The sequence below is a fragment of the Leptidea sinapis genome, chromosome 18 (assembly GCF_905404315.1).
Source record: "Leptidea sinapis chromosome 18, ilLepSina1.1, whole genome shotgun sequence".
NCBI classification, from domain to species: Eukaryota; Metazoa; Arthropoda; class Insecta; order Lepidoptera; family Pieridae; genus Leptidea; species Leptidea sinapis.
In genome coordinates, this window is record NC_066282.1 from 4,076,216 (window position 1) to 4,101,672 (window position 25,457).

Here is a 25,457-nt window from a genome sequence, read left to right on the forward strand (position 1 = left end):
CTTCTCCACGACTAAGCCTTATATTTTTCACCCACTTGTCAGCAATAACAGGGTCGATGGGAATCCTTTGAACAGCAACACGCAATACTCCTATAAGTTGTCATTTTAACAAGTGTGGAAATAAAGTTCGTTTACTTCTCAACTTTCAAGTAACACATTTTCAGGTATATGATATCGCTAAATCACACAAACATCTACATTAAAGAACAACAACAGTAAGTAACAGTAGCAACTGTTTTAAAATTAATTAGTCGGAGCAATGAAGTCAGTTAAAATGGGAAAATATTTTAACAATCGGGCAACACTGTGCATTGAATTAAAACGTTTCTATTTTGACTTAATTAACTACAAGATACTATGAAATACAGAAAGCTTACCTGTGAAAAGTGATGTTATCACATTTCATTTGTTTTTCAGATGTATTGTGACACAATTTAACTGCACAAATCGTCATAATATTTTTTTTTTCGCGAGACACGTTCGCCGTGCATTGACATTGAACACTACGGTGCGGCCCGGCGTTTGGAGCCATTTATGGCTCCAATTAAGGTGCTTCAAAATTGGCGCGCGGACTTGGTTTCTATGTGTAATTATTCTAAGGTTGGGACCAATTTATTTTTATGGTTAATAGTTTCTATGTTAATTATGGTCAATAGAAGTTTACCTATACTTTAAATTAGAAAAAATTTATAGTTTAAAAATTAAAAGCATAGTTTATTTGGATAATGATAAAATACCCCACATTTGGCCGGGTTTTTTTTATATTTTCTATAACTCATTCGGGAATAACTAGTATATATATTGTGAAACAATTGCGACAAGTTGTCGATCGCCCACGAAAGCGAAGTAAAACGCATGAGCGAAGCGAGTGTGGTCATTCACTGTGAACATGAAATACATTTATTTCATGAATCCAATATTTCAAAACTTGAATAAATAATCGTCTAATACGATTTTTTTATTCAAGTTTTTCTGTATTATTTCTAAACACAAAATCTGCAATAAATATTCCTTGAAATCTTCATCTAGCTGGTCTTGTATTTGTAAATCCATGGCTACGTCACTACACTTTCGACATTTAGATGATACTGGCAAAGCTAATGTAGATTGCAGCGTCGGGTGGGGTGTTGTGTGTGTGCACTGTTCGCTGTCTCGCTCTAACATATATTCGACTCTTTTGTTTGTTTTGGTTCGAGTGTCATGTGACATGTCATTCATTCAAAATAAAAGTGACTCTTTAACAATTTTTGTTACGAATTTTCGTCTTCTTTTACTTTATTCGTGTATTATTCAGGGTAATGTGCTTAATTATTTATAGAATAAATGCGTAAGACTTTCTTAGCTATACCATGTAATAAAAAATTGTGTAAACTATGTGGTTTAAAATCTGGCTGGTCAGATTAAGAGGAGAGGAGTAAGAGAATTTTCACGGCTAAATTATTTTTGAATAAAGAAAGGTCAGCACTTATGAACAAATAATAATTTAAAGAGTATTGATTTAATTCATCTAGAGTAAAAATTATAATACTATTATATATCTGTAGTCTTTGACACTTTTTTATCGATCGTCGATGTTTTATTTTAAATTATTATTAAATTTATTTCATTTTTATGGTAGCTATATTTGACGTCATAGCTTTACGGACAAAGCACTTATGTGTCCACTTGTTCCCGGCCGGCGCAGCGAGCGGTCGTTATCAAGACTTTACACGAAGATCGTTCTTTGTGGAGATTTAAGCTTAATTTTATAATTAACATATACTATTCATTACAAAAACATAAAAGGAAATAAATAAAACAAGTAATTAACAATAATAACAATATTTATTTTAAAATATACCTATTTTTACACTTTTTTTCGAATGAAAAGTCTTTGTGAAATAAAAAAGAAAGACAATATGAATAATTTATACATGGTCTTATACCTTGTTTCAATAGCTTTCAGTGACAGTCACTCAAATCACCCTAGTTATAAACATTTTATAACTACACGTAAAATAATACACACGGGGAAAATGCCGCGAAAATGCCGGAAGCTTGCCGATCTACAGTGTACAGCGAGATCCGGAGCGCGCCGATGCGGAAAGGTTAATAAGTTTATTGATCTTAAAATAGTTTATATTAATATTGTGTTAGGATCTACTAACTTCTGTTCATATGTATTCTGTTATAATTTCAGATTCAGGACCCACGCCTACGACTTTATTGCAACATCTGAAAAACAAATACCATAGACTTTCTAAACCGAAACTACAACGCAAAACAAAACTATTAATAAAATATTAATTATGTTTAATGTTTTTTCTTTGAGATAACTAAAACGTATCCCTTAGTTTAAACTAGTAAGATTTTGCTTAGGTCCATATTAAAATAAACAAAAGAGAACCTAAAAATTAGACATTATTCATATTAATATATTATATATATATTATACTATTAGTTAATTATCGATAAAAATTATGGATTGTTTCCAATCCTATATATTTATTATGTTGGTATCATGATTTAGTACAATACAATACAATAATACAAGCGACATTTCTCATTATTTTGTATGGCCGGGAGTGCCATCTTTTGAACGTAGTGTTAAGGATATGTTCTGATATGCCACACAGCTGCACAGTGTGACGTATTGGTGGGTGCTAAAAGTTATAACAATTAACATTAACTGTTAACCAGAAAATACCATTAACACTGTTATTAATAAATACTCTGAAATACTATATTTAACCTCATAGTTAATTTTTTAAGTCAGGACTCGGGTAGCTAATTATTAATTAATGATCTGTGATCAGTGCCATCTATCGAAAACCGATACGTCGTATTATACTCGATAGATTCAATCACTGTTCTACATGGTTTTTCCGTGCCAAATGCAATAAGTTAGTATGTTCTTCTATCATAAGAATGCGTTTGGGTCATGTTTGCACTCCTGTTCATCTTAATAGATTAGGCATTGTATCTACTGACATGTGTGAATGTGAATCCGATAAATGTGATCTAGATCACATTTTCTTTTCATGTTCTCTATACGACCGCTCCTCATTCCTGAATGATCTAATATCTCTTAATGTTCCTTTTCCTACCTGTATATCCTGTCTAATTATGTATCCATGTAAATTTTATAAAATATTGTCATCTTTCATTCTTCAAAATCATATCAAAGTTTAAATATTTGTAATGTTGTGTAAGTAGCAAGTATATATGTATATTTATGAAATTTTTAATATCCGTTTCAATCCTCTTTTACTTATCTGATCCTTTCCCGTGTTCCGTATCCTTTTTTAACTTAGTTTCCCAATCTTATTATTATACGTTATTGGCAAAAAGTAAACGCTATTGCCAAAAGAAGGAAAAAAAAAAATCACTGTTCTAGATGACGTATAATCTAAGACTATTTATTTTAAAAGTGAACATAGATGGGTAGACTATGTTTCAACGCCATCTAAAAAAGTTTAGTATACTAATTTACCATTAACACAACTTTTATTATTGCAAAATAAACTAATTTTCATAAGTGACGCTAGGTGGCTGACAGAAAAATACGATGCAAATTGTTGCCTTATTTATAATATAATGAGAAAAATTAGCATTTATGTTATTAAACCTGAGAAATATTGATCAAATTTGCTATTTATGACTTAAGCAGTAGCTATCATTTTCACTTGCACGATAAATTAGCATTTAATTTTCCAAGTCTTCAATGAATTAGGTAAAACATATAGGTACATTAATAATTTGAAATTATAACGAATGTTTTTTTCTCTGTTCAACTTCAGTGTTACTCAATTAGTCATAATTTTGTATAGCGGGGCCGTGTCGAACATTATAGTTTCGGAAATATTTTTGATTTTTAGTTTCATTTCGGTAATTAAATTAATTCTCTATTTTTTCTAATACCAAAGTAGTTGATTAGTATTAGTTATTAGTGTTCAGTGTACAAAAACTTTAAAATATTAAAATAAATCTAAATATAATATTTAGGTCTAGGTTTCGTGTAAGAAAAACTTATTTATTATTATGGTGGAACGACGACGTACTGCTGCTATATGGATATTTTGTGAGGAGTGAGAACAAAAGTGCTGTTTGCAACTTGTGCAGCAAGAGTTTTTCATTCAATCTATCAGTCCTAAGCCTGTTTAAGTATGAAGGAAAATTCATTGATTGATGTGACATATTTAAATTTAACACGTCGTACCTAGTTTAGTGACCTGTCTAACACCCAGTAACTAACTGATTCATAAATACCAAAAAAAATGCAGATTGTTTAATATTCTAATTAATAGTAACTAACTGCTAACATAAATAAAATGTTGTACTAATGTTAAATTAACAAATGGTGAAATTTAATTAAGCAGGAAAACATAACGCTGTATGAGTTACTTGTGAATTGTAATTTTTAACAGTGTTATAATAATTAGCGTTTTGCGTAACATGTTATTTTTTTTTCGTATAAGCATTTTAACAAGTTAAGCAATATTAACGATTAACCCCACCTCTAGTGTGACGTCAATTTAGTATACTGTGATGCCGTTCCTTTATAGCCAGTTATACTGGTTACTATTTAAAACGGAACGCAATCCCGTATACTGTCAGCCACATTTTATAACGCAGTATTCAAATGAGTGTATAAAGTTTTCTAGTTCATTAAAAAGACTGTTGGTGGAGTACTGTCAAATTAAAAATATTTGGAATTAATCTGTAGGTATTTTTTATGAAACGGCGAGTGGTTTTCACTGATCATGTGATCAAAGTACTGCGAGTACCTTACCTCGAAAACGCCAGTGCTCACAGTAGCATAATATGGCGGCGATTTATGACGTCATATATTTCCCTAGGGTATTGCGGCAGTATACTGGTAGTCCATAACGGAACGAATTTTTCTACTGTGATAGCACTGTGCAGTGCATATCGGAACATACCCTAAAAAATTCTCTTTGAGTACTTTTAGTTATGCCTACGGACTTGCATCCCGTGCCACTAAATTAAAAAAAAGAACTTGTGTAAATTCACAACGTTGTGTGGTGTTGTAGTAAAATATTATTATTGTTTTGATTTAAAAAACTTATTCTTGTAAGAATAAATATTAGGTCTTTGTCATGTACTGTATGTTACTTTACTGCTAGTATGCTAAATGCTTGCTAATATTCTTTACTCTCTTTGGTACTTGCTGTGCTATAATACAGGGAAATAAAACAATATAATGTCGGGAGAACCTGAGAAAAGTTATTGCTTCAAGGTAGAAAACAAATTTATTGTAAAAAGCGGTTCAAAAAAACGTATGTGGCGATCCTTGAAGCAAATCCTTACTGCAGATAGAACATTGCCTTGGCCTGATGATGCTGTTCTATGTTAGTTTATCTGTCATCTAAATATTTATACTGTGTATTTTTATTTATATAGTAGTCTACACTATGCATAAATAATAAATCAATTTCAGATTACTCAATCAATGCACCTCCATCTTTTAAACCAACAAAGAAATACTCAGATATATCTGGACTTCCAGCCCCATACATAGATCGCCACTCAAAGTTATACTATAGTAATGCTGAAGAATTTGCTACTGTAAGAAATTTACCCATGGACATTACAGCGGGCTACTTACAGTTGAGAGGAGCTAGTACAATAGTTGGATAATCTTTAATAAAGCTTTTATCATAAGAAAACTTGGCAGTTTTATTTTAATAATTACAATATCACAACACGGGTCAGTTGGTATATAGTCTAGGTTTCTGCTGTTTCTTGAACAAGTTAAGCCTGAAGAATATTTATTAAGTAATTGCTGATAATCTTGCAATTTAAGGTCAGTACGTTCAACTGTTGCCAGCAGGCAAAAAATGCTACTTTGTGTAGTTGATGTAGATCCAGGATTGCAGGCAACATGATTCTGACCTTTCATGTGTCATGACAACTTCATGCAAAGTTAAATCAGACAATCATTTTTCAGCTGTGCTTTAGGAATTTGCTTGACAAACAAAAATTGTCAAAATCACATTAATTCCATCACAGGTATTTTAAAAAAATTACTGAATCTTTCTGGTGGTGCTGGAACTTTTTCATATAACACATATATTTATAATTGTTAATATAAAGCTCGGATATTACCTTTATAAACCATTGTTGGTTCATATTAAGATAACCATTGTCCCTGTCTTAAGATTTATTGAAATTATGAAAATAAATATTTTAATGTCTGTATTATGAACCTTTATAAACAATAGATTATCAAATTTTTTCTCAAAATCTTGATTGACAGCTCATTTTTGGCTATGTGCCCATTGCACATGTTGTTGCCCACCACCAAATGATTAACATCAATAATTATAGTAGGCATCTATTCAGTGACATTAATTTACAAAAACATTTGCCAGCTTTATCAGTCCCTATATATTTCATAAGGATTTCTGTTATCATATTGCTTATCACTATAAGCATTGATAATAACTGAAGATATTGATTTGAGCTTTATTAGTACAATATAGAGGAAGAATTAAAATTTTGTAAAACTTTTTATTTTTATCAGCTTACATTAAATTTTATAACTAGGCACCCATTCTTAGCATTCCCTTGTTTATACCATCTTCCAGACTTGTGTTCTTGTCCAACTGCTGCATATAACTGCTGTCCATCAGCAGAAAATTGTATACAATTTACAAAACCACTAATCTCTATGCTAAACATTGGCTCAAACTTTTTATATGAATCACAAACTCGCCATAATCTTATATTATTATCATATGAACCAGATGCAAAAAGATCAGAATTTAATAGTGTTGCCAAACTTGTTATCCATCTAGAAACTTCATTTTCAGACCCATGAGCTTCGGGCACTGAGTACATTGGTTTCTTTTTTAATACACTCCAAAGGGCTATAGTTCCATTATCACTACCAGACACAAAATGTTCTTCATCCAAAAGCTTCACTTCATCAAGACTACCAATAGGACCATTAAAAATCAGCTGTGATTCTTCCACAATTTTCCATATTCTTATAGTTGTATCTCTTCCTCCCGATGTAACAGCTCTCTCTCGTGTTAAGGCATCTATTGATGTTATTGGTGATTGGTGCCCAAATAATGTTTCCACATATGCCATTTCATCTAATGACCAAATTTTAACAGATCTATCCTTACTTGCTGAATATAAAAAATGTGTATTTTTCCTAAACACTACACCTATAACAGTTCCTTTATGACCTTTGAATACATGAATATGTTTTAGTGAATGTGGATCCCAAATTTGAATGTCACTAGATGTATCAGATGAGGCCAAATATTTACAGTCTGTTGACAATGCTAGAGAAGTAACACTGCCTTTTATAAAGTTGGCATGGGTTTTGAAAGTTAAGCTTCCAAGTTTTCTCTTTTCATTTATACTCCATTTAATGATAGTACCACTTTTGCAACCCGTAAACAGATACTGACCATTACTCGCAACACAAACACATGTTAAGGAAAGCCTGTGTTCCCTGGCTCTTATTAATTTAACATAATCTATTGCAGTCTCACTGTACTTGGTAGCTACTTCAACTCGAAGTTTACCTCTTTGTTCCAATAAATCTTTTTGTAAACGCTTCTCCACAGCGCTATCGAGCTCTTTAAATTCGGCTCTTTTTGCTTCCTCTTTTTCTATTTCTTCAAGATACTTCTTCGCCAACCTCAACTTTTTTTCTTCAGCAGTCTCGTTATCGCTGTCTGACTGCTCTGCGTCAGAAAACTTTTTTAAATCAAAATCACTTCCTGATGAATCATGACCATTTTCGAGGTTATCTGGAGATTTCAGCTTTTTAACTTTCTTCTTGCTGGTTTTCTCTCCTTTTCGCTTTAGAATTTGTCTAGACTTTCCTTTTAAAAAGAATGACGACGACATGGCTTTAGAATTATAAATTCACCACTAATATTTATTGTCTCCACAAATCAACAGCTCGGGCACTCCAACGCAAAGAATATTTTAAGTCGAACGAGGTCCTACGATAAGAATATTTTTATTTTATATTAATTAAATTTGAATTTTTAACATAACCTAACACCACGTTGATATGACATTGTCATTTGTCAAATCGCAAAATAGTAAATAGTGTTTATCTTGACAGATTTTTTTTCATACAATCGTGTTAATGAAGAATGGTTTTAATATTCTTCTTCTATTGCCTTTTGGTTTGAGATGATGTTCTTGTTACCAATGTTATAAATAAATACAAAAAATTACATTTGAATTATTATTTCAATAATTGTTATGACTATAGACTTTGAATAGGCCAGCGTATCGAGTATTCGTAATATTCAAAATACTAAAAAACCTTTGTTCAGGAACTGATTGTGGAAGTAATTATGAGTATAATTTATTAAAATAATATAAAACAAACATAGGATCGCAACATAATAGACAGTTAAGATGGGTGTCTCACAATATGACGAAGATATTGTTCGTTCGCGAAGGGCTTACTTCTTTAACATCCTGTCTCGTTTTTGGCTAGGCTAAGCCTGCAAGAGTGCTCAACTGTTTAATCCCGGGCTTGAATAGCGGCTTGGCTAGGAGGTCGGCGAGCTGTTTCGCTACTCCCACTTTAAGGCTTCCTGTATTCACACACAAAGAAATGTTGTATCTGAATGTGCGCCTTATTCAAAAGGCGTAGTTCCTGACTCATGGAAGTCAGTCGTTGTCCATCCGATCCAAAAAAAAGGAGACAGTTCGGATCCGGCAAACTACAGGCCTATTGCTATTACCTCGCTGCTCTCCAAGATCATGGAGAGCATGATTAACCTCCAGCTCTTGGTATACCTCGAGGGTCACCAGTTGATAAACGACCGGCAGTACGGCTATCGACATAGTCGGTCGACTGACGATCTTTTGGTATACCTAACATATAGATGCCAATCTAATTATTATTATCGGCGGCTATTGAAAGCAAGGAGGAAGGCGTGGCAGTTAGCCGGGATATAGCGAAGACCTTTGATTGTGTATGGCATAAGGCGCTCCTCTCAAAACTTCCATCATTTGGGTTTCCCGAGAGCTTATGCAAGTGGACCTCTAGCTTCCTCACTGGGAGCAGCATACAGCTCGTTGTCGACGGTTATTGCTCGAATCCCAAGCCCGTGAACGCTGGAGTGCCCCAAGGCTGTGTGCTATCTCCCACGCTGTTTCTTCTGCATATCAATGATATGTTGGACACCTCAAACATACATTGCTATACAGACGTCGACCAGTGTCGGGAGAAACTTGTGTCTTCTATAGAAGCCTCGCCTAGTATCGGAATACTGGGTCTCGAAATCTCGAGCGATAGCCAATTCCGTGGCTATATGGAGGGCAAGGCCAAATTGGCTTCGAAGAAGCTGGAGGTCATTAATAGAGCACGGAAATACTTCAAGCTGGCCCATATTCTAGCACTCTACAAAGCGCTGGTCCGGCCACACATCCAGTATTGCTGTCATCTCTGGTCTGGCGCACCCCAGTATCAGCTCGATCCATTTGACGGCGTGCAATGCAGAGCAGCTCGAATTGTCGGTGACCCAGTGCTCTGTGAACGGCTGGATGACTTGGTGTTGCTTAGATACGTCGCTTCATTGCGTCGCGTCTGCTTGTCTTCTACCACATTTATCACGGGGAGTGTTCCGAAGAGCTGTTTAACCTGACTCCTGAATCCTGCCGCCGAATTTCACCTTCGCACGACACGACACAAGTCAGGATCTCATCCCCTCCATCTGGATGTGTGGCGGTATTCCACAGTGCGGTTTTCAAGGAGCTTTCTTCCTCGTACCACAAAGCTGTGGAGTGAGCTTCCTTGTGCAGTGTTTCCGAGACGATACGACATGGTTACCTTAAAAAAGCGCGTACACCTTCCTTATTCTATTCCATGTGGGCGGCGATGATCACTTAACACCAGGTGACCCGGACGCTCGTTTGTCCTCCAATAATGAACCATAAGAAAAAAAATCATGGAATGTATGTAACGTACCAGGAGGTATACTCGCAAATTCGAAAACGACACATTCGGAACGATACGATAATACTCCGACTATATCGCAACTACCCTGTCTGCTGCGGGATGATCGAGGTAGTATATTTTATGACAATTTAGGAAATGATGTAAAAAAGGCCTTGTTGCAGTGAATGTAATACGTCATATTTTTTAATAAACAAGTGCGTATAAAGGTAACTGAACTATCAAACTACAAAAACAAGTTTTAGGGTAGGTAGCGGACGTAGACAGTAAGTGCTATTTGCTTACGTAGGAGTTTTTTCAGTAACACTGCTTTTTCGCTATATCCCTTGCTAACTGCAGAAGAATCAATGGATCATTTTCTTTTTCTCCCATATCTTATTGTAATAAACCCTCAACAAAAAGAGATTTATAAATAATATAATAAACAAGAAATAATAATTGTAAACTTAAAACTTTTTGGGAGCCGTCTTTAGTAAAATTGTGAAAATGGAACCCTTATTGTTAATAAATTTCGGTTCTGTTTTGATATGTCCGTATGGTTTTTATTATTTTATGTACAAATAATTTACATCATCAATATGGCTTTATATTATAATCAATGTTATTTTTTTTAATAAAATTAATGACACTTTATTAATCTAATTTCAATGTAGTTTTACTACTTTACTACATGAACTCATGAATGAATCGTATTTTAGGCATAAATCACGCTGTACGTTAAAAAATGATATCTGTTGAATTATTCTGTGTTTTTGTTACTCAAATACGAAGCAATTAGCAAATTAGAGTTAATTAGAATTAAATAATTAATTTGAGAAATAAGTGAGCACCTAGATATTATTTTTTATAATATTCAGATAATTATTATTTTACACTTGCAACATTCATCGTATAAATTAGTAAGTAATAAAATGGAAAAAATAACTAGATTTTGAGGGCCAGTTTTAATAAGGACTAGAAAGTAATCAATAAAAGAAAATAGCACCACCAGCTGCCTGTCTGCTGAAACCTGGATTAGTTTGAGACGAATGGACTCCTGAATTCATCAATTTGACGCTGAACGGTGAATGTTTCTCAGTAATGCCACCCCTCTTCATTGGATGACCCTGAAAAATGATTTGTTTTTAATCCGTTGAAATCTTAGATCGTTTATACGTCTCGATAGACCATGGTAGTTGTGAAAACATCGAAAAAAAAATGAGTTTAGAAGTCTATTTTGAGCAAAGCGTATCTAAGATTGAAATATACGTAATAATTTTGAAGTAAATAGATATCCAAGCACGCAACCGCGAAAATAAAATGTGACCTTATGCAGTGTCAATAACTTCAATAAGCTCACCCCGTGCTCGGCATGTTATTTTTTTATGGAATAGGAGGACAAACGAGCGTAAGGGTCACCTGTTGTTAAGTGATCACCGCCGCTCACACTCTCACCAGAGGAATTACAGGAGCGTTGCCGGCCTTTACTAATAAAATGGACGCTATTTTTGAAATATTGGAGCAAGATCGACATATCAATAGTTACGCCATAGCTAAAGAACTTGGAATCGACTACAAAGTAGAGTAGTAAGAGTAACAAGGGGATGCAGATATCACGGACCTGCAATTACCATGGTTCCTTTTTCCTGATTTTCACTTGAATAAACTCATTCATTCATGCTATCTAATTCCTGATTTTTTTTTACCTGTCCTGATTTCAGTACTTCTCCGATCTGATCGTGGAATAAAGGTAATCCTAGCCCTATTCTCGTAACAAAATGAGAAAAGAATCGAAGCTACCTTATGTCAAAAAATTAAATTTCACATTCTTGAAACACAAATAATTGATGGTTCAGTTTTAATTGTTGTTTTGTTTTAGGGAAATTTCGTATGATGAGTACTTTCGCGTAACAAGATCGAACGTCAATTACAGGGTAATACGTATTCTGCAGAATTCTGACGTTTGGTTGAGTTTTTTAGATTTTAACATTTACTAGAACATAGATAACTCTTTTAATTGTAGTATTGTAGAAATATTTGGTAGAACAATGTTCGTAACTTCGAGCGAGCTTGTCGTTGAAATTTCGTTGACGTTCGGCTCCGATTCAGATATCGTTCTAGGGAAATTATATGAGAAAACAAATCTAGAGCACAAACGTGTATGAATACTATGAAAATTCCTGAATTGCACCGCAGGTCAACATTTCCCAAAAGTTCCTTCTTACTTACTTTGATTTCCCTTTCAAACTCAATTTCACACTTTCCATTTTTTAACAAAACAATATTTCCAAAATATATACGACTTCCTTCACTTTATCTTCTGAACACGATTAAACATAATATTCCATTATGACTGATGTCGTTATTAGAATGATATCTTTCATTCCCACTGTATCTATTTCAAGTCTTTCAGGCAATTGCATTTTTTGTATGTAACAGGAGCAGAAACGAGTATACGGGTCACCTGATGGTATCAGGTTTGTGATCAACGCGGCCTATGCTCTCATGTGAAACACCGGAGTAACAGTGTTAGCACAGTTTGAGTTAGGAGAGGTAGGTACCTCCATATTCTGCCACAAACCACATTTCGTTCTTCAACAATGTCATGGGCCTTTTTGTTATGTTTTTAAAGTGATAGCCCTCACTTCTAGGATTAATACACAAATAAAATTTGAAAACAAAATTTTATGTGCGATGCGAGACTAGAACCCACGACCTCTGGCGTTCCGTGCCAGTGCTCTGCCAACTGAGCTAATCGTTCGAGTGATGTATCGTCATAAAATCATGTACGCTTTGTTTCAACTCTCAGTAGATCCTGTAGGTGAAGCCACAACCTGAGAGCTCACCAAGGGAGATATGCAGCGTGCATGTATGTAATTAGGGTGCAGTTTGTAGGCGAGTCAAAACCCAGTGTCTAAATACACTCGAGTAACTACTACCATACCATACCATAAATGACGTAGTTTCTGCCCAGGTGCATGCCCACTATATAGTTGTGTGTGATAATTGATAATTTAAGACAAAATGAATGGTTATAGTTTACCATTGGAATTTGAGCTGAAGGGATTTTGTCGATAGTATTTCTTAATCGACGCCAAGTCTTACATCCAACAGTTTCCGGTTGTAAATATAAATCCTCTTTATCAGCAAACCTCTCTTTAGAATGGTTGTACACAGCTGCCAACACTATATCCAAACTATCTTGTGGTAAGCTGTAATAGACATTAATTTATGAAAATTAAAAATAAATGAACCAAAATAACCAGTTTTTCGTCATCCTATTCAAAACTTGAATACAAAATTATGACAATCCTAAGTGGTAGTGTTGTAATTTGTAATGAAGACAATTTTTAAGCTTTGAGTTGTAAGGGCAGACACAGTTTATCCAACATTCCAAATGAAATCGTAAAAACACTGAAAGTTCATTTCAGATTTGGTAAGCAACCAAATGCATCGTATTTTTATGCTAAGTACAGCTAACACTATACAAATAAGTTAAAACATGTTTCTGGCCTCGTACATTATTCACTGATACTAACAAGAATGGATGAAAGAAGTGCAATTTTCGGACACTGGCTAAAGTATGATGTGAAAAAAGTCTGGATCCAGCTGGAACTCCGTGTTTCTCCTTAGTTGAGAGCACTATTTCCTTCGTAAGTTCTCCTTCCTCCGACAAATCGGGAAGCAGTTTTTTATTTCGGACCTGTTTAATCTTTTTATAATTCTTATTCATTGTAAGCTGTTATTTTATCGATCAGTAGGTACTCTTAAAAATTTTGAATATCTTAAAATAATTATTGCTACTTAGAATAATAAAACTTCCTTAAGCTTTAAAGGACATAAACAAAAATGTTGCTATGGTAACATCCAAAGGCATTTTTTTCCTGCATGTAGGTCACTGACCTGTGTAAATGTCAGTGATGTAGGTGCCTCAAAGACGATAAATCAAAGAGAATTAAAACACTATGTCGATAAATTATAAGAGATTACTGTGAAGGCGAAATGTAACAGTGAAACACTGTGACTGGAGGTGTGTCTCTAGAAATGACCTAAATAATATTTATTATCGTTCCCCGGGTGTAGCTGATAAAGAATGGGAAATCTATTTTAAAAGATATCTGTCTAATCTATTTTGCAATTTGGTATGTAGGTAATCGATTCATGCGGTCAAAATTCGTAGTGGATATAAATTGTAAGGATTTCCCCGGATGGCTATTAGCTTAATATAATAATAGCGAATAGTATTTTTGTGATTTTATTATTTTCAAATATATTTGGTGTGAAATAAGTATTCCATTAAAGTTATAAAAGTTAACAATATGGTTGTGTGTAGTGTGACTTGCTGCCAAAGCCGTAGTTAATAAAAATCACAGGAGTTCGCTAACCACGCGTAATTATATTACTTTTCACCAAATGTTTTCAATATAATGTGCAATTAACTCGACTTTAAATAAATTTTAGTATGAAATAATCTATCCAAAAGTATTGATTTTTAATCCATAGTCATCTATTTTCAGAATACTGCATGTATACAATGGGGCACACTAAATATTTTGCACTTCTAGCTAATCGAAACTGTTTGATTTTTGAATGTTATATTTTTTGAAACGTTGCAACCTCCTCAGTATTAAAAAACAATTGGGATGAAATCATTTGTTTATTATTATCAAATTGTAGTCCAACCACGCAGGTCGCAGAGGCAGCGCTACCCATTGCGATGCTCCGGGCGCCAGTTCTTTGCGAGGCTTTTAGCACTTCGTGAAAAGTATATGATGCGAAAGTAGGTCTAGTTGTTGGGTTTATGTATTTGTCGATTGAGGAGAAATGCTAAATATATTCATCAAATACTGCATAATTTATTTTTCAATTTTGTTTTGAATGAATTATTAGTTAACTAACTTTATTTTAATTTATCGTTATTTTATAACCTTAATAAGTAATTAAGGATCAAAATCAAAAGTTTTAACACAAATAATAAAAAAGTATTGTTAAAAATCTTTATTTTTATTAATTTGCTTGGGTTGTTGCGCGAGGCCCCTGTAAGAGCAAGGCCTCGGGCGATTGCCCCGATGGCCACCCCTGAGGCCGCGGCTGCAGTACCACGGACATTCTAATGCTGTCTATGACATTGTCACAGGAGACGAAAGGTGGTTTTATTGTTTTGAACCCGAAAAAAAACAGCAATCTTGTGAATGGGTGTTTGAAAATGAGAAAAGGCCAACAAAAGTTAGGCAGGCGAGAAACGTTAAAAAATATCGAATTTCTTATCTCAGCTACGGGTCCCATCTGCACAATTCCATTTGAAGATCAAAGTTGTTTTAATTATGTAAAGGAGAGCATTTTGAAGCAATAAATATAATATTTTGCATATAACATGTTGCTTTTTTAAGTTACGCAAAACATTTAGTGTGACTACGTATTAATTCCAAATTTATCGTAATCAAAGTAAATTTAAAAAAACAGACACAACGAGAATGTTGCCTTAAAATAGATATAGGGATTTTGCTTACATCATGTTTTTAAAGTAAAACTCCTTTAGGCGCGAATTGGGGGTAACTTTTTCTGACGGAAGTAACGTTCAGTAAAAAAGTCAATTGAAACAATTTTTTAAACCGTTACAATTTAATGAATTAAAATAAAAATTCAATATGCTCAGTAATATTTTTTGAAAATCTCCAAGTATTCATATAGTTTGTTTATTTATTACTACTTTTATAATAAATAATATAAATATTTCAGAAATTTTGTGACATTTGCGACATTCGTTAATTTGTTTTTGGTTTTTTCGTCTAGGAAAGGCAAAGGGTTCGAGCCCATAAAGCCATATTTGTTAATATTCAGTAACAACGTCAAATTGATGTGTGTTAATAATAAAATAACCTTCAATTTATTTATTCATTTATGATTCCTTGCAGCTAACAACATGAAAAGGGTATATAAAAAATAATACAGTATAGATACGCCAATTAAAAGGAATACTATTAACAGTACAATAAGTATGTGACAAAGTAGTTTAAGACAAAAACGAAAAATACTAAATAAAAAATAAGAAAAACTTACAAGAAAAAATTAAATAAAAAGAAAAGAAGAAATCGTATCCATATTGAGTAACTGATACGGTGAGTAGGTTGTGTGGTGTGAGTGAATGTGAGTGGTGTGAGTGTTTATTCGAATATAATGTTTAAATAACGGTGTGACGATTAATAAATTATCCTGAATAAATTATCCTGATGATTAACTCTTGCAATTTAAACAGTTTAATATCAGTTTTTTGAACCTCAGACGTGATAAGTTGAAAATGTCGACGAAAGAAAATTTTATTATTATATATGTCTGGAATTCGAAATAGAGGTGAATATTTAAGATACTTAGTAGAACCAAAGGGAATTTTAAATAAATTAGTATGCCTGGTACGCAATGTTGGTACCTGGAATGATATTTTGCTCAATATATCTGGACAGTCAAATTTATTATGTAATACACCATAAGGAGGTTTCCCCCTTAATAATATATCATAAGGGGGAAACATATCAATTACATCTCTTCTATCTTCCAAGGTATTGATTTTATGATAATGATATGCTTCTTTGTAGTCGAAAGGATTGAATTGAGATTTAAAATTCAATTTTTTCATAAATATCTTTTGTATTTTTTCAAGGCGGTTAATATAACATTGATATGTAGGCCTCCAGATAGGACTTGCGAATTTAAGAATGCTTAGCACGTAAGCATAATATAGCACTTTTAGGCACAAGATGTCATTGAAAGGTTCGCAAGTGCGAAGAATATACCCTATATTTTTGTAAGCCTTCTGTGTTATTATTTCGATATGGTTATTATGGGTTAGTTTAATATCATGGATCACACCTAAATCCCTTATTTGAGAAATTTTTGGAATAATTTCGTTACTTAAAGTATAATTAAATTTTATGTTATTATGCTTTCGTGAAAATGTAATAATTTGACATTTAGCAATATTAACTGTAATTGTATTTAATTTATAATATTGTGACAGTCTATTTAAGTAATCTTGTTACATAAAGCAAACTTCTATTTGTGAAATCTTTTTATAAATAAAAATGAATTGCTCTTCGTTAGTCTCGCTAAAACTCGAGAACGCCTGGACCGATTTGGCTAATTTTGGTCTTGAATTATTTATGGAAGTCCAGAGAAGGTTTAAAAGGTGAATGAATAGGAAAATGCTGCTAAATTAAATAAAAACAACAAATTTGTTTTTCCTTTGATGTGTCCATACATAATTTCTATGAGAGAATTTATTAACGCACGGTTTGACAGTTCTGCTGTGAAACAATTTCATTACGATAGCAGGGTGCATATTTTACGAAGTAATTTTTGATGTTACGATATAAGTATTATTGACAAATTCATATAAAAACATTATTTTATTTATAATATATACAGAACGTCTGTCGGGTCAGCTAGTCTTTTTCTAAATATTTTTGTCGTCAGCATACAATATGAAGTTTTGAATTAACAAAACAATCACTTATGTCATATAAATATATATTGTATGACACCCAGGTGTGATCCCTGAGGTACACCAGAAGTCACCTCAACAAAGTCTGATCTAAAACCACCGAGGACGATGGCCTGACTCTGATTCTGTCCATCTAAGTAGGTTCCTTCTGATTCCAACTGCGTATAGCTTCATTAGTAGTATACGGTGAGTTCGATATTAGGAATGGACTGTAGATTATTTGGTAGGCGCAATAAAGCAACCGTGAAAAAGGAACAATGCATGTACCACCTACCTTTACTTCTCCTCGACACACAGCATCAACCAACGTGGTTCGAGCCTCGAGGGGCGGCCAAGAACGTCTCGGACGGTACCTCCTCGTACGGCGGTCGGTTCCTGTAGTGCCGTAGTGCTTAGCAAGTTCAATCTCCACAGTTGAAATTTACCAAACAATATACAATGCAAAGACCGAACACGGTGGTTGACTCTATCAAAAACCTTTTCAAAATATGTGTATATTACATCTATTTGTGTTCTATCATTCATGTCGCACTTAACGGTATGAGTGAACTTATCAAGTTAGTTAGGACACTACGAGATTTAATAAAACCGTGTTGGTTAATGGGGATGCAATGTAGGCAATTTCTATAAATATTTATATTTAATTTCAATTTATATTTCTTATTATCAATTATTTTATTTAATAGATGTTTTAATTTTACATATCTGTATAAGTTATACGTATACATTGCCCTTAGGACATTTTTGACGACCTTTTATTAGGCGATTGTGATTCTAGTTGTTTATGTATTTTGTCGTCAATGTATGTATTTTCTTTTTTAAATATTTAATATGTAATAAATAAATAATTTCATATATCGTTTTATATGCTTGCATATTTTAATTACCATTGATTTAAGAATGAAAATAAGTACATGTAAATAGAAATTAAAATGAAGATAATATATTTGCTGATAATTATAAGAGTATCTTTATTATTCAAACAAGATTTAAATAGGCAATCATGATTTATATGAACTTTCTTTTGTAATCATACTGTCTTTTAATAAATTTATTATTATTATCAATACATGATTTTAGTTTGTTGAGCATGTGACATTGTGTCGTAACATTTAATTCAGTTAGGGGTAATTTTAGTCATAATAATAATATTAATACCCATCCAATACCTAAGAACACTCCTGTCAAAACTATGGTAATTTAAAAGGAGCTCGCTGAGACTTCTTCTCTTGTGTTAATAATTAGCTGAGTTCTAAGTTGAACATTAAAAATATGTATAGGGCATTAATATAATATATAGGTACCCAATACTATAGAATGTAAATAAGTTTAAGTAAATTTTGTATTAAAAATAAAAATGTGTTTATTGCATTATTTCTAGTAACACAACAAATAAAGAATTTTGCATTATTATCCATTCATACAATGTTAAATGTTACAAAGTGTGATAGTATGCTTTATATCCTTTCACGTCAAGATGTATCGACAGGTTTATGGGGATTTTGTATGAAGACATTCATAGGGCTCCCGGATCTAGAGCTACATAAATTTAAACCAACCGCATGTTTTTTATTTCTTATATTCACACTTTTTTATTCATCGATATTATATTGGCAAGCACTACCTTTTTGGAATAAAAAACAAGCTGCATATGGATTTGAATTGGAGTCGATTGCCGCATGTCATCTCATTCTATCACACTTCTAGGTGTATTGGATGAAAGAGTGCCACTACTTACAAAATGTTCTATTAAATGCGCACTCTTCATGCTTTATATTATTGCTCCGAAACGTATTGGATACCTAGGTGTCTTAGTGTTCTAGCTGCCATTGAAATCAATGCACGTAATATACAATCGCCATTTTCTTAGAAGTTTTCGCGAGACTGTTAACTAGCTAGACTACGTTTCATGAAAGTAGTCCTTCGTCATAAATGGAACAAATTAATTATTATTCGTTTATGAATAATGTGTATCATTTTATTAAAACAATTAAACTATATGCTAAAATTATCACATATTTAATTTTAGCGGAGTCAAAATCTGTTAAAAAAAAGAGTATATAATCAGGAGTATGAGGTTTCTGTGATCAATCGGCCTGCTAGGCCCCCGCCCGGCTTCGCTGTAATAGCCTTTAGTGCCATCAGCACGTGGAGGAGGTTTTTAGTAGGTAGGGGGTGTTTACATACGTATGTATTTTCCTCCTCTCAAAAAAAATAAATCTATGATCACTAGCACAGAGTACTTTTAGGTATTTGAATCATTGATCAATCACTAGGCTAGCAACATTTCTTCGCATGACGCAGTTCCCCGCGTCTGTGAATCTTTTGTTTCATGAACCTTTCCCGATTGGCACGCTCCGCCGCTTAATGTACACATTAGATCGGCAAGCGTTCGGCGCTTGCGCAGCGTTTTCCCCGTGCGTATTATTTTACGTGTAGTTATAAAATACTTATAACTAGGGTGATTTGAGTGACTGTCACTGAAAGCTATTGAAACAAGCTATAAGACCATGTATAAATTATTCATATTGTGTTTCTATTTTATTTCACACAGACTTTTCATTCGACAATAAGTGTAAAAATAGGATTATTTTAAAATAAATGTTGATTTTCAATGTTAATTACTTGTTTTATTTATTTCCTTTTATGTTTTTGTAATGAACATTATATGTTCATTATAAAATAAGACCAAAATCTCCACAAAGAACAATCTTCGTGCAAAGTCTTGATAACGACCGCTCGCTGCGCCGCCCGGGAACAAGCGAACACAAAAATGCTATGTCCGTAAAGCTATGACGTCAAATATTGGTGGCCTTGAATCGTAACGGATCGAAATGTGTATCGGACTTCACTCGTTCATAATTGCTTAGGCAAATAAACCATCTTGTACGCCTAATAAGGGTGAAAACTGGGTGAGGTAAAAGAGTGCCTTGGGGCACTGCCGCTCTCTCTGTTTTTTGAATTTCCAGTGCCTGCGGGCACGTCCGATACGGTAAGGTGAAATGGATAATGTGTCCATACACCCAATGTACCATAGTATATTTTAAATAGTACTGCCAGCTCTGAAAACTGTTGTGTCGCTGACATGCTCTTAGCTCTATGATATTCTCTTTGAGCTCTATGATTGAGACGCCAACGCTCAACGCTGATCACGTTGAAAAGTAAGAATTTTAATTTACAATCGAGAAGCCAAGCCGCCATCTTGTCCTGTGATAGTATTCGAACAAGTTCATAAATCCAATTATTTTCGAAAGCAAGTGATAAAATATTACAAAATGAGTTACGGAAGACCACCTCCCCGTATTGACGGGATGGTATCGTTAAAAGTAGATAATTTAACGTATAGAACTACACCGGAAGATTTGCGCCGTGTTTTCGAGAGGTGTGGTGATGTTGGAGATATTTATATCCCCAGAGATAGATATACAAGAGAAAGCAGGGGTTTTGCCTTTGTCAGGTAATAATCGGCACATTTAAATATCAGATAAATTTATAGTTTAGGTAATGCTAGTGCAGATCGATTTATAGCGGAAACCATCATTTTCTAGATTCTTCGATCGACGCGATGCAGAAGAAGCCTTAGATTGCTTAGATGGACGAATGTTGGATGGGAGGGAGCTGCGAGTTCAGATGGCGCGTTACGGTCGCCCTTCGTCACCCTACAGAAGCCGTTACGATCGCCGTCGCAGGTAACCTATAACAACAGTTTATAAGACAAGAAGATATTTATTTTCTTTACTCCAACTGTATTATGTTAAAAGCGTGGGTACAACGGTAAGACTTTCCTCATCTCGTGTCTTATATTTTGGAAAAGACCATGTTATGTTATTTCGCTGTCTGTGGATGCCTTATTGACCTGTCTCTACCAAGAAGAGATCATATGACATGCATTTCATTCGAAAATGAGTAAAAATCTTTGTGACCCACCTGTAATTCATTATTATTAATTAATTTTAGTTTTAACAGTGCTTAGTTATCCCTGTAAATTTATAACTACCATACAAGAATGAGGCATTTTTGTTAGGATATGTTGGGAAAGACATTGTGTGATCAGGTAAGCAGTCCATATCTAGAGTATCAGGAATAAGAGATAAGTGTACACGACTGTTATAGCTTAAGGCATCTCTGCCCAGCCCCTCTGGGAGACCAGCGATTCTATTTTATTGAACAATTTGGAAAGCTAAATATTTATCAGTTTTTCTGCTAGTCTATTTAGGCCCTGTTTTCTAGAATATATTTCAGATCACAAATCTCTTAGATTCAATTTAGTGACTCAGAGTATGCCTTATTCTAGAATAACAATAATTACTCTTATGCACTTCAGACTTTGCTGTAATGAGCCCATAATATTTAATATATTTGATAATGCAGTTATTTTTAAAAACTACAAAACAAAATTTAGGATTTTTTAGTTGCATCTAATCATCACAAAAAAAAAATTAAATCTTCTATTTTTTTTTCTAAACATAAGAAATGGCTCTGAGATCAGGAACTTAACTATAAAATGAGGATAGCTTAATAATAAACAAACTTCTCAATTTTGAAAAAAAAAAAAAACAGTTTTCATTTGCAACAGTTGTAACAAACAGATTTGGTATGGGTTTGATATATAAATCCCTCACCATAGTGACATTCAAGATATCTTCATCCAGACATAAATACCATTTTCTGCACCTTTAAGACCTGGTCGTTCTTTTAACAGGACTGGATGAGTTGGTGTTGAGCTGGAAGTTAAGGTTCAAGGCAGGAATAGGCTAGGAAATTTAAGGATAGTGGTCACTGGTCAATCTTTGGCCTGATTTTGCACATTTAGGTAGGACTTGTAAAGAGGACTCATGTTTATTACTCAATTAAAACCATACTTATAATATATTTATATTGAAATACCAGAACCAAGATCGGTACATTTGGTGAAGTTAAATATATAATGTTATCTAAAATTGTTACTAATTTATTTTAATTTGACTCAATTGTGTCAATTTTATTTACAAATACATTGATTGTAAATTTATTTTTACATCATTTTAAAACATACATTTTACAATACATTTACAACAATATATTTTAACAAATACATAGTGACAAAATAATGAGTTGATTTTTTTTTCAAATGCCAGGCTCACATTTCCTATTATTGTTACAGCAATTCCCGCTCACGTCGGACCAGGTCCAGGTCTAGATCGAGGCGACGCTCTTACTCGCGTAGCAGATCCAGGTCTCGCTCACGCTCGAGGTCCCGCTCAGACTCTAAGAGTTCTAGGGGACGCTCTCGCACTCACTCTAGGTCTCGCTCGCGTTCCAGGCATTGAATATTTGGTAAGAAAAACACATACTTGTTAAAATTTACATCAGAATATTTTCCTTTTAATTTGCTATGAATATAGTGATGACTTCTTTCACATATTTTAGTCCCTGTAGGTAAACATTATTAGAATAATTTTACATGTACTTTACCTTATGATAAAATGGCAAACAAAGTACAGCTTCAGAACAAGAAACTAAATGTATTTCATACCACTGTTTTTCTTGGAATATGATTATTTTTTTGTTTGAACTTTGAACAATTTTTTTAAACACTACATTACATGTATAACCTGCCAGGTATATCTTTGTAAAAATTTATATCCTTTTCCTGTTTTATAATTTTTTTTAAACAATTGTTATGTTTTTAAAGTGATAACCCTCACTTCTATGATTAATACACAAATAAAATTTGAAAATCAAAATTTTATGAACAATGCGGAACTCGAACCCACAACCTCCAGTGTTCCGTGACGGTGCTCTAACCTCATTTACTGTAGATAGAATAATAGAGTACTGCCTCGTTATAAAATTCTGTTTGCTTTGTTCAACTCTCAGGTTGTGGCTTCATCTACAGGAATCAGGATCTACTTTACAGTTGATTACCTGTTCAACCCCAATATTTGCATATTAGGAAATTGACTTGAGATGTCACTCTTGTAAATCTAAACAATTTGTTATGTTATTAAAGTGATAACCCTCACTTCTAGGATTAATACACAAATAAAATTTTATAAACAATGCGGGACTTGAACTTTTTTTTGTCTCTTGTTCTCAATAAAGCACAAAATTTTTCACATTTGTGGTAATTGCTTTTGACATTAATAAGTGTGATTTTTTGTGCTCAATGAATAAAGTGATATTGTTTTGATATATTATTTCCTTTTAAATGACCACAAACAAAAATTTATTATATTTTTTTATATACATGAATGTGTAATTTCAGCCATGCTTATTATATAGATTAAAATTTAGACTATTTATTAATTGTGAAGTCCAGGAATGTTGCAAATATTTAATTATATACTTAGAAGATTAATGGCCGTTCCCAATTCTCAGTCTATCACATGTCTCTATATAAGGCGATAAGAATGACTTATCGAGTATAGTGGGACCGCTTCAGATTATTGACAGTAGAAGGTAGTAATTTATCTCTAGCTGTAGATAGTAGTATTGGGAATGGCCGTAAGAGGAAAGCACACAAAATAAAAGAAATAATATTATTTATTTTTATTCCCAGATTCCAGTGCTGATTAATGGTTGGGCAGCTGCTCATTATACTTTTCCCGAATGAAGCTGCTTGGCGAAGGTATAAAACCACCATTTTATCATAAGCACTTAGTACAGACATAACTATAATAGACATAGTGACAAACTGTAATATGTACATGTTAAATTTAAGTAACTCTAAATTTGTGAAAATTAAATACTTTACAGATAATGTTACATAATTTAAAAAATACATGTGTAATTCATTTAATTATATTCTACAGTTAATGAAACAAATTTGTCAATGCTGAAATACAAATTCTTATTTAATATTTCTAAATTATGTCCTTGTAACCAATTATTTTCAGGCCATTCAAAAATCTTGGATCAAATTAAAATGCAATGAATTGGATTTATCATTCAACATTCATTTTGGTTTGTTTGGTAACTGATAACTCCATATTTTTTTAACTATTATAATATACGAAAATATAAATTTGAACAAATCATACTCTTAGCTGTAGTAAACACAGTTGTTAATGTAAGACTACAATTACCGATAAATAATGTAAGTTTGTTGGTATGCTCAGGGCGTGCTGAACGCGGGGAGCGAAGCGGTATGCGGGGAGGGGGGTATGGTGTTTGCTGACAACCGCTGAATTGCTGTTGTGGCAGTGCATAAGTTATGAGTAAACTTTTAATTTTTATTGACAAACCGAGACGCGCATAAATTCATTGTAAAACAACTCATTTTCAATCACATCTAGATATCTACTCAAAATAAACGACAATGGATTTTGTAAATGCTGCCCACCAGTGTTTATAAATTCATTGATGTCAGTTAAAATAATACAGTTTTAGTGATAATGGCTAAGTTTAGACTAATGTGGTATTTGTTTGGCAGGCCGGTGCTGCCGCTGGCCTGTTTGCTGTGGCAGTTTGCTGTTTCCTGTGATTTGCAGATTCTCGTGCATCTTAGGTTTTTCGGTAAAATGGCGGAATACACCCTCCCTGCCCTGATACGGAATTCAATAATTCTAGGTTTACAACATTTACATTTATTTTTTATTTTTAAATAAAAGGTTATTCTATTTTAGAATAGTGTGTATTTGTGTCAAACGACACGACATTCTATTTAGAATTCAAGAAAGAAGATTCAACAGTTGAAATAATTATCTCTTAGATTAATTGTCACTAATAAAGTATTCTTAAATATAACATTGTTATTTTTGTTACCTCTTGTGTCTGCTATTGATAGACGTGGAAACGGTGGATGACCTATTTATTCTAGAATCTAGGCGATGACTTACAATTTACAAGGCAAGCAATGTCAGAAGCCGATCTAATGTTAACAATATTCTGAACAAGTACAACTGAAACGCAAAAGAATCGTTTTACGCGATGTATAAATCATTATTTATTCAATATATTTGTTCTAATCAGACAAAAGTTGAATGTTTTGTGGTTGCTTAGTTCAAAATAAATACAATTTTTTTTTAAATCAGCCAGCATGTGCCAACCGTC

The 25,457-nt window shown here is 33.4% G+C and overlaps 4 protein-coding genes across 5 annotated transcripts; 2 read left to right on the forward strand and 2 right to left on the reverse strand.

Annotated features, from left to right (window-relative positions):
- Window positions 1-4,982: 4,982 nt before the first annotated feature.
- On the forward strand, window positions 4,983-5,669 carry LOC126969388 (INO80 complex subunit C). The gene is made up of 2 exons (XM_050814779.1): window positions 4,983-5,351; window positions 5,441-5,669. The coding sequence occupies exons 1-2, from the start codon at window positions 5,204-5,206 to the stop codon at window positions 5,638-5,640; spliced, it is 348 nt and encodes a 115-aa protein (XP_050670736.1). The 5' UTR covers window positions 4,983-5,203; the 3' UTR covers window positions 5,641-5,669.
- An 824-nt stretch (window positions 5,670-6,493) lies between these two features.
- Window positions 6,494-8,047, reverse strand: LOC126969374 (U3 small nucleolar RNA-interacting protein 2). Its single transcript, XM_050814765.1, has one exon. It carries the CDS (start codon window positions 7,870-7,872, stop codon window positions 6,523-6,525), a length of 1,350 nt encoding a protein of 449 aa, XP_050670722.1. The 5' UTR covers window positions 7,873-8,047; the 3' UTR covers window positions 6,494-6,522.
- Window positions 8,048-10,871: 2,824 nt separating this feature from the next.
- On the reverse strand, window positions 10,872-13,774 carry LOC126969385 (cilia- and flagella-associated protein 276). The gene is made up of 3 exons (XM_050814777.1): window positions 13,465-13,774; window positions 12,969-13,137; window positions 10,872-11,052 (listed from the first exon to the last, which is right to left on the reverse strand). The coding sequence occupies exons 1-3, from the start codon at window positions 13,656-13,658 to the stop codon at window positions 10,912-10,914; spliced, it is 504 nt and encodes a 167-aa protein (XP_050670734.1). The 5' UTR covers window positions 13,659-13,774; the 3' UTR covers window positions 10,872-10,911.
- A 6,784-nt stretch (window positions 13,775-20,558) lies between these two features.
- On the forward strand, window positions 20,559-25,151 carry LOC126969387 (serine/arginine-rich splicing factor 2). 2 transcript variants are annotated; one of them, XR_007730377.1, is made up of 5 exons: window positions 20,559-20,880; window positions 20,972-21,112; window positions 22,567-22,739; window positions 23,965-24,033; window positions 24,524-25,151. XR_007730377.1 is itself a non-coding variant. In XM_050814778.1 (4 exons), the coding sequence occupies exons 1-3, from the start codon at window positions 20,699-20,701 to the stop codon at window positions 22,730-22,732; spliced, it is 489 nt and encodes a 162-aa protein (XP_050670735.1). In that variant the 5' UTR covers window positions 20,560-20,698; the 3' UTR covers window positions 22,733-22,739; window positions 23,965-25,151. The 2 variants fall into 2 exon arrangements, 1 of the variants encoding a protein (XP_050670735.1); XM_050814778.1 differs by having other exon boundaries at window positions 20,560-20,880; window positions 23,965-25,151.
- The last annotated feature ends 306 nt before the right edge of the window (window positions 25,152-25,457 follow it).

Excerpts from the sequence above, each read along its gene's own strand:
- LOC126969374 (XM_050814765.1), bottom strand. The coding sequence starts at position 7,872 with ATGTCGTCGTCATTCTTTTTAAAAGGAAAGTCTAGACAAATTCTAAAG.
- LOC126969385 (XM_050814777.1), bottom strand. The coding sequence starts at position 13,658 with ATGAATAAGAATTATAAAAAGATTAAACAGGTCCGAAATAAAAAACTG. Across the intron at positions 13,138-13,464 it reads CACTTCTTTCATCCATTCTT|CTTACCACAAGATAGTTTGG; the intron begins GTTAGTATCAGT and ends TGTCTATTACAG. Across the intron at positions 11,053-12,968 it reads CTTCAGCTCAAATTCCAATG|GGTCATCCAATGAAGAGGGG; the intron begins GTAAACTATAAC and ends ATCATTTTTCAG.
- LOC126969388 (XM_050814779.1), top strand. The coding sequence starts at position 5,204 with ATGTCGGGAGAACCTGAGAAAAGTTATTGCTTCAAGGTAGAAAACAAA. Across the intron at positions 5,352-5,440 it reads GCCTGATGATGCTGTTCTAT|ATTACTCAATCAATGCACCT; the intron begins GTTAGTTTATCT and ends AATCAATTTCAG.
- LOC126969387 (XM_050814778.1), top strand. The coding sequence starts at position 20,699 with ATGAGTTACGGAAGACCACCTCCCCGTATTGACGGGATGGTATCGTTA. Across the intron at positions 20,881-20,971 it reads AGGGGTTTTGCCTTTGTCAG|ATTCTTCGATCGACGCGATG; the intron begins GTAATAATCGGC and ends ATCATTTTCTAG. Across the intron at positions 21,113-22,566 it reads CGTTACGATCGCCGTCGCAG|CAATTCCCGCTCACGTCGGA; the intron begins GTAACCTATAAC and ends TTATTGTTACAG.